The sequence below is a fragment of the Halyomorpha halys genome, unplaced genomic scaffold, assembly GCF_000696795.3.
Source record: "Halyomorpha halys isolate HHAL.00 unplaced genomic scaffold, Hhal_1.1 Scaffold5136.1, whole genome shotgun sequence".
Classification (NCBI taxonomy): Eukaryota; Metazoa; Arthropoda; class Insecta; order Hemiptera; family Pentatomidae; genus Halyomorpha; species Halyomorpha halys.
The window spans coordinates 5357-14005 of record NW_027109580.1 but is presented as its reverse complement, the minus strand read 5'-3'; the positions used below and the strand labels follow the sequence as shown (position 1 = coordinate 14005).

Below are 8649 nucleotides of genomic sequence, written 5' to 3'. Positions count from 1 at the left end.
TTTAACAATAGTTATAATATTTATTGTTAGAACAAGTTCAATTTATTTTAGGACAATTTTTTAAGTCAATTAATATAGGCACAAAATCACAATTCAAAAACTGTTTTCTATAGTATGTAATAGTATCCAATTTAAAAATACAAATACGTTACCAGGCCAAAGGAACTATCAACTCGGTTGCCTTTCTTAATCTAGAGGAAGCACCGTTTGAAGTCAATCATTATATTAGCATTTAAATTTTCTAACTGATACACTTCGCTGTCTGAACATGAATTTCTATAAAAAAATAAAATAAAATAAAAATATGTAAATTTTCCCATATTTCAAACACTTATTTCCACATTGGAAATCACTAAATACCTTAATATTGTGGATTTAAATATGCTATTTACTTATACAGTGGATCTAAATGCAATTTAGTACATACAATTATTAAATTTAAAATTTATCACATGTAAATAATAAATAATTATTTACTCAAAAAAAAAAATCTGAAACCTTTTAACTATTATTCATATAAAAACATTTAATAATGATAATATATAATGATTACACCTCCTATTCATATAAACTCATCACATTGATAATATAACGATTTAATTTTCGATAATTCTTATCCTCATTTATTTATTTCTATGTGTATGTTTTTCTTTTTCGTGGCAACAATTCACATTTATAATATTTATACTATCAGGATAGATATAAATAATATTTTTACTATATATAAGTCCTAAAAATATAAACTGAAAGCAGTAATTAATTTTGAGTTGTTTTAGGATAAAAAGTTATATCCCTTTTTATTAGTATGTATGAAAATTTATATTTATTAATAATTTATGAATGTTTATGATTATTATTAAATTAGTATTGCAAGTTCTCTAGTATAGTAGATATTCATGAAATGAAACATGATGAATGAATAATGAAGTGCTTTACTAACTTTAAAAAATGTAGTAGAACCACTATTAAGGTTGATTCATATTACACGCTTTTATATACTATAGGGCTAATCATGATAATGTCTGAAATGGAAAAAGTTGTGTTAAATGGAGAAATATTTTCTTTTTTTTAGCATGTTCCAATTATATAACATTTAACATGTTTTAGATCCTTTAATAGGTTGGCTAAATGGAGAATGTTTTCACGCAACAGAACAGCTGAGCTCTTACCATTTTGTCTGCTGTCGTTTTGGTAGGTCAGTTGCTCTAGTTAGTGTTGTTTTTATTTTGGACGTTTTTAAAAGTTTTAATAAAGTAAGGTGTAAAAATTATGATATTCTAAAAGTTTTTGGAAAGAAAGGTTACTCTAAACTTTCCAAAAAATCCGCTAAAATTTCCTCTTGATTTAAGATATAACATGGTCTTTAATTGGTAATTGGACTGCTTATAATCCTATACTTTAGCATGTTAAAGCATTATTCAATTTTTTAAAATGGAAATGAAAAGGAAAGTGGCAGTACTACTATTTATTTACAGTTTACAATGTTAAATAAAATCGAAACGTAAGTGGTATATGTGGTAAATGGGGAACATATGGTGTAAATTAATCATTAATCAAACCCCTACTAAGGCGGCTCTTGAGGGTTAGCTGGATGTGAAAAAAATAATAAATAAATAAAGTTATGCCCCAACAGTTCTGTAAAAAAAAAAAAAAAAATACATTATGACTAGTATTTAAAACTTAAAGACAGTTTCCTGACAACAATTTCCTGACATTTAATAATAATTTCTTTTATTTGCTGATAAATATTACAATCTGCTATAACTTTAATAACTTATAAATGATCACATTGATACCAAAATTAAAAAAATAGTGGAAAAACAGGCATATTAATATATAAAGTCTCTATATGTACGTAAATAGAAAGATAAATAAAATTAACATAGTCATAATATGTAAAGAAATAAGGATAAAATAAAATGAGTAAAATTTTTAAGTAACAAAAATATAATAAAATAAGCACTAGGATGACTAGAAAAGTTTATACGGAATTTTGAGAATTTGGTTGGTACGAGGTAAAGAAAAAAAGGGATGTGGTGTAGCTGTTGGAAACGTAATAGTATACTTTGACAACGGCTCTAAGAATTTTAGATTGAAAGGAATGGATACGTTTGATGCTTAGCTGTTCTCCAATGTTAAAATCCGTAGGTGGCTGAATCGTCTGTAGGTTCTTGTCTTTTTGTCTAGTATGTTGGTTCAAGGTTAGTATGGTAATTCTTTTACCTAGATTGAATCCTAAATGTGTTTGATCAGGATGAAGGAATGTTATCAAAAATAACATAAATTAATATTAGTTTTTTTACCAATCCTTCTGCACAATCCAGACTAGAACAGATACGCGAAGTAAAATTATTTCAACACACTTAAAAATATTGAGACAAATCAAATTACATTAGAACGAATTATTGTTTCACGGAATCAGGGATAATGGAAAATCAAATATTTTTCCATATTTTTTGCTCAGATTCGTATCGGTCCTTGTATGTGAATATTACTACAGTAGCTGTGAATAGAAAAATACATACACTCTCCAATATAGTGCACAAGATGATTGTCTTTTTTGAATTGTTTGATTGTTATAGATTTGAGTGACTGTGTACGTGCAGAGCTTCATCTAGCGAACAAGAACAACATATTTGTAACTAATGTTATCCCGTCCTCAATTAATTCTTCAAAAGATATTATAAGATGTATCCCAATGAAGTAAGTTATACAAATTAAGTCAATAATATTTTAAAGAAATATTATATGTATAAATATCTTGTTCGTGACTAGGTATTTTTAGTAATATTATTATTATTTATTTTTTTATAATTTACTAAAACGCTACAAAAATCTTTGTGGTCTAAATAAAAACTAGATGGCCATTTTATTCAAAATTTTAACAAAAAACTAATTTAATTTAATTATTTACAACTAAGCAATTTACTCTATCCTTAGAATTTCTTTGCCACGACTTTTATGTACACAATGAGCCGACAAATGACAATGAGTGACATGCGCAAAAAACATTACTTTCCGATCTCCCTGTATATACTTAAACTTCATTCACTATATCCGCTCAAAAAGAGATAATTATTCAATCTCATAGAAGTGAATATTAATTGAATAATCTAATTAAATGTTTCAGAATAAATTTAGTCCTAGAAATGGAAGATGTCGTAAGAGCAACGATGGACGCTGTCCACTACAATTATGATGAAATAGTCGTGCCTTCCATCATGAAGTATCCACTTATTTTAGTAACTGAGTGAGTGATTATTATCTCTAAACTATTTAATTTAAAACTAACAATCTAGTGTTTTATATTAATTTGTTATATTTAAAAATACTAAAATATGTTCAGTAATAAGGTAATCTTTTTTTTTTATTATTTCTAGATTATCAATTATGATGATCTCCTTTGTTCGCAGTTAATAATAACCCTTTAACTACATCCAAAACTTTCTGATTCCGTATCACAAACCTTGAAGAATCTTGTTGGAATTGGAGGATAAAAATACATTTTAAAAATACAAATTTTGTTTTGTTGTTTTAAAATATCTTTATTGTGATTTGCAACTCAACTTAATAATACATTTAGTAAATTTGCTGTAAGTTTATAATCCATTGATACAGGCATGTAGAGAAACTACCCATTGGTAGCACTCTAATATTTGTTTTACATTAGAAGGTCTCGAGGCCATCTTCTTTTCAGGCGCCTCCTAGGATTGTAAGGAATTGATGAGGAAGCAAGGCTAGAACCTAGTGGTTTTGGCTGGATAGGGAGTCTATAATGGAAGAAATGATATCTGGTTCGGGCTAGATCGGTTACATGTGGAACATTAGGGTCTTTATTTATGATTTTATTGGTGACAAAGTAAGGAGCATTGAGGATTCTACGAAGGATTGTGATTTGTAACGATACGAGAGGAATTCGAAGGTTTAGTTGAGCCCCAAAGCTCAACTCCTTATGTCCAGATAGGCCTTACAATTGTCATGTAAATCGGTTTTTGGAATGAATTGGAAGTTAGACCGTTTGTCGTTGGAGAATTTGGGATGCAATACAAAGCGTTATTATTAAGAGCGAGAACTCATGTGCCATCAGAATACGTGGTGAGGATAGTGTTAGGATTGGTTGGGATGTCAGATGTATAGACGGTGTAAAGGATGTGATCGAGGATACTACCTTGAGGAACACCAGCGGACTGATAATAGAGGGATGAATAGGAACCATTGTGGTTTAGTTGGAATAGTCCATCGATGAGAAAGGAAAGGATGATGAGAAAGTATGTAGAAGGTAGGAATATACGGAGTTTGTGAAGCAGTCCCGGGTGCCAGACTCGATCAAAAGCCTGTTCTACATCGAAAAAGACTCCCACCCAGTACATTCCGCGCTTCAAAAAGGACGAAACTACGACAACTACACGATGACATTGCTGAATTAAGGAGCTAATTCGGTTAATGGTAGTTGGGGCGGAGATTTGATTGGTGCAGCTGGACGAGATGGAACTGAGAGTGGATGTGGTGCCGACAATTTTAACCATAAGGGTAGATGATGTGGAGGATTTTGATGACGTGGGGGTTGAGGCTGAGGATGAGAGGACAGGGACCTAGGTTGAGAAGTCTGAGGCGGCTCACGTCGAGGGTGATTTTTCTTTGTTGTGATCTTGGATTAAGTCCGGGTTGAGTCTTGAGATCGATCTTGGGTTTTTGAAGCAGATGGCTGCAATCCGGTGACATGAGCTGATGTGTACAAGTTTGAGAAAATTTTCAAATTTTGAGTTTCAAACAGCAGGGCACGAGTTTGTTCTGAGCTTTTTGATGCCAAGAATTGTGATCTGACCTTGTGGAAATTTTTGTAGATTTCAGAGCCTCTATAGCTTCCTGGGTGGTCTTTTTGACAGAGAGCACATTTTGCCGGTTTATCCCGAGGTTTCTGGCAGGTTTCAGTGCGTGAGTGCCACCACATTTAACGCACCTAGCTTGGTGAAGGTAGTAGGCCTGTATATGCCCTAAGTTTTAACACCTGGTGTACTGGACAATAATAGGTTTGTGAGTGGGCTCCTCAAATTTAAGAACAACATATAAAAAATAATAAATTTACTAAAATGTGAGTATTTATACAGTTATTTATGTTTGTTAGTTCCCGGGATATAGCTTTTTAAGCAGCAACATTTCATAAAAAATGCATTAAAAAGTGAATTTATTTTGAGAAAGATTTATCTAAAGAACTATTCTACTTAAAAATGTCTATTAGGACTCAAATTAAAACTAGCTTAGTATACTAATAAAGGAGCTAAACACGTTTTTTTTTGGAGGTGTAGTAGTTTTCATGATATTCGACAAATTAAATCACAAAATGTTGATTTCTAGCTGTTTGAAGAAAAATTTTTATTTATGAAAATATACATCTCAGGCTACTTTATAGTACAATTCATTAGCTCTGATACAATTAATTTGAGTGTTGATAGACATTTGTACGTCGAATGGTTTTAGATGTAGATTTCTCAAAATAAATTTACTAACAACTGATTTTTCAGTGCATTTTTTATTGTTGCTTCTTAAAAAACTATATTCCAAGTAAACCACAATGGTTCCTATTCATCCTTCTATTCTCAGTCCGCTGGTGTTCCTCAAGGTAGTATCCTTGGTCCCATTCTCTACACCGTCTATCCAGTTGACATTCCAACCAATCCTAACACTATCCTCACCACGTATGCCGATGACACATGTGTGCTCGCTGTTAATAATAACCCATGTAACCGATGTACCCCGAACCAGATATCACTCCTTCCATTATAAACTCTCTAACCACTCAAACCCCTTAGTTTCTAATCTTGCATCCTCTTCCATTCCTGACAATCCTCCGAGGCGCCTGAAAAGAAGATGGCAAGGAGACCAGCTAATGTAAAATGTCATTACAGTGCTACCAATGGGTAGTTTCTCTACACGCCTTTAACACTCCAATTTAACTTAGATCAGATTTACTAAATGTATTATAATGTACAGTTGTAAATAGCAATAAATAAATATTAAAAAAAAAAAAAACTATACCTCCAAAAGAAATTTTTTTTTTCGATTTTACACAATTTTATATTGTATTCCGCCTACATATCCTTGGTGGTCTCATCAATTAAGACTACTAATTATACTTAGCTTTCATTAGATTAATCAAAAATTGGCTTGAAATAACTGCCTTTTCACCCTGGCTCTTGTACTATTAGATTTTGTTCCTCTCCTCCCACATTAAGTTGTTACACCAACAGTCTTGGCTGGATACAGTTTTCTCAAAACAGTATATCTGATTTACTTGTAATGAGCTGGTTGTTTACATTAATCAAAGCATATTAATAATTATAAAACATTGCTTTAATAATAATAATGTATTGAATTTATTATATTAATTGCATTATTCTTTCAATTTTATCTTGGTAAGTTTTAATATTACTTTTATTACAGAATGATGCCATACCGGACAGGTACGAAACTCATGCAGCTATTATTTGACAAGTGGAACCTACCAAGTAAGGAGCAAGAAGAACTACTACCTTGGAATGATTTAATCAAGGATTGTTGCTTAACTGATAACAAAAAAGGGCTCTAGAATGGAATGTGTAGTGGACAAAATTGTGTAAAAATAGTGTAAATACAGTTTGTATTATACACAGTTCTATGATAGTAGCATAGAATGCATTTACTTGGTGAGAGGTAGGTTAGCTTAGAGACAGTCTGTTGGGAGATCATAGTAAAGTAAGAAACCCGTCTACGGTATACTATATTTGTAATACGTTTTGTTAAGTTATATAACAAATGCTATTTTTTTCTAATATGTACTACTATAAATTAAAGTTATAAATATGTCTTTATTTATTTATTTAATACCAGATCGGCCTTACTCTTACTCGGGCCTTACATGGTTAATGTAAGAGGTACATTTTTTTTAACAATTGATTATGGGGGGGAGGTATAATCTCATACAAAAGACAGCCCTAACTATTACAATGTTATAAATAAAACACAAATTATGATAAAATAAATAGATTAAAATAATAATTCTTAATAAAACAATGGCAAAAAAGTAATAGAGACGAAATATGGATAAGTGTGACAAAGAAATTTAAATATCTGGGAGAAATAGTATGCAATAACGGTTTGGAGTTAATTCTTGTGTTGTTAGTATGCTTGGGTGTGTATTACCTAGTTTGCATTGTTCTAGTGATAGTTCGATGTCATTTATTTGTGTTTCAATTAAATTCAAAATAGCGAGTAAGTCATGACACATTAGTTTAATAAGGGTTGTGTCAGCAAAATTGTTTATCTTTTTCATGTTACTTTTGTATCTGTTTAAAATAATTATTTCTTTGTTAATTTTAGTTCTTAGTTGTTTGTTTAGTGTTAGTCTTGCATGTTCATTATGTTCAATATGGTACATGATTCGTTCGGTTTTTGTTAGAATGTTATCGTATTTTTCTTTGTCATTAGCGTCCATGTTTCCAGTGATCAAACTTATTGCGGTACCTAGTCCGTTTATTAATCCTAGTTTTGTTCTGTGAGTGTTACGTGTATTTATTATGTTATTGAGTTGTTCTAAGACTTTGTTGTATTTATGTTCTACTATATTGTGTAGTGTATTTATTAACTGTCATGAATTTTATATTGGTTCCTAAACTTTTAATTTCTTCTATTAAGTTTGTTAAATTTTTATAATGTAAGAAGGTGTACCAGTCTTCGAGTACGTAAGATGGGTTTATTTGGATGATTGATGCTCCTGGTCCGTCAGATAGGTCTTGTATCATTAGTGTTTGTGTCTAGGAAATGTGTTAACGCCATAATATAATTACGTTGTAAATAATTGTAAATAGTATTGTTAGTATTTAGTTTTATAGTTTTAGTTATATAGTTTTATTAGTATTTAATTTAGTTACATTTATTTTTTTTATATTGTTTTATTTAGATTTAGTTATTTGAAAAGAAAAATGTGTAATTGTATTTGTTTGTAATAATGAGTAATAGAGACAGTTGCTAGGGGTGATCATTGTTGCGTCACCTAGCAACGGACCGACCATCTTAGTTTTTTAGAGCAGTTCCGGCCAATTAGTGGCCATGATAGTGCCTAAGCAGCCCTGTCTGCGTTTATAGTTTAATAGTTTGGACATTTGTTGAGTGTTTTAGTCGTTATTACAGTTCGAAACCAGACCTTTTCTGTGTTTCCACTTTAATATGGCAGTTCCGGCTAATTAGTGACCGTGGTAGCACCTAAGCAGCCCTGTCTGCCCATATAATTTAATAGTTTGGACATTTTTAGTGAGTTAGTGAGTCATTACAGTTCGGAACTAGACCTTTTCTGTGTTTCCAATTTATTAATTGCAGTTCCGACTTATTAGTGGCCCTAGTAGCGTCCTTAGCTGCCCCGTCTGCGTTCATTTTGTCGGATCGCCTAATACAATTCGGCATTCGTTTTAAGACGAGGATGGAATGAGTGCTGGGGCACTAGGGTGCAACGCGACTGAAAGTGCCCACCTTTTATTGGGTTATCCCCGAAACCATCCAAAGGCTACAGGTTAACACTCCGCTCTAAACCAAAACTTTGAGCGCAGGCACAGGTTATAAACGATCGCTGTGATCCACAGTCAATCAAAATCCTTATAGGGAAGTATTGCCCATTAC

At 31.6% G+C, this 8649-nt stretch overlaps 1 protein-coding gene across 1 annotated transcript in view; it reads left to right on the top strand.

The window, feature by feature from the left end:
* The window catches only part of LOC106691932 (uncharacterized oxidoreductase YoxD), an 11455-nt gene extending 4611 nt beyond the window's left edge, over window positions 1-6844 (top strand). The window contains exons 5-7 of the mRNA XM_014437836.3: window positions 2583-2703; window positions 3131-3250; window positions 6442-6844. Coding sequence (XP_014293322.1) covers window positions 2583-2703; window positions 3131-3250; window positions 6442-6586 — 386 coding nt within the window. The 3' untranslated portion in view covers window positions 6587-6844. The remainder of the gene's footprint in view (window positions 1-2582; window positions 2704-3130; window positions 3251-6441) is intronic.
* The last annotated feature ends 1805 nt before the right edge of the window (window positions 6845-8649 follow it).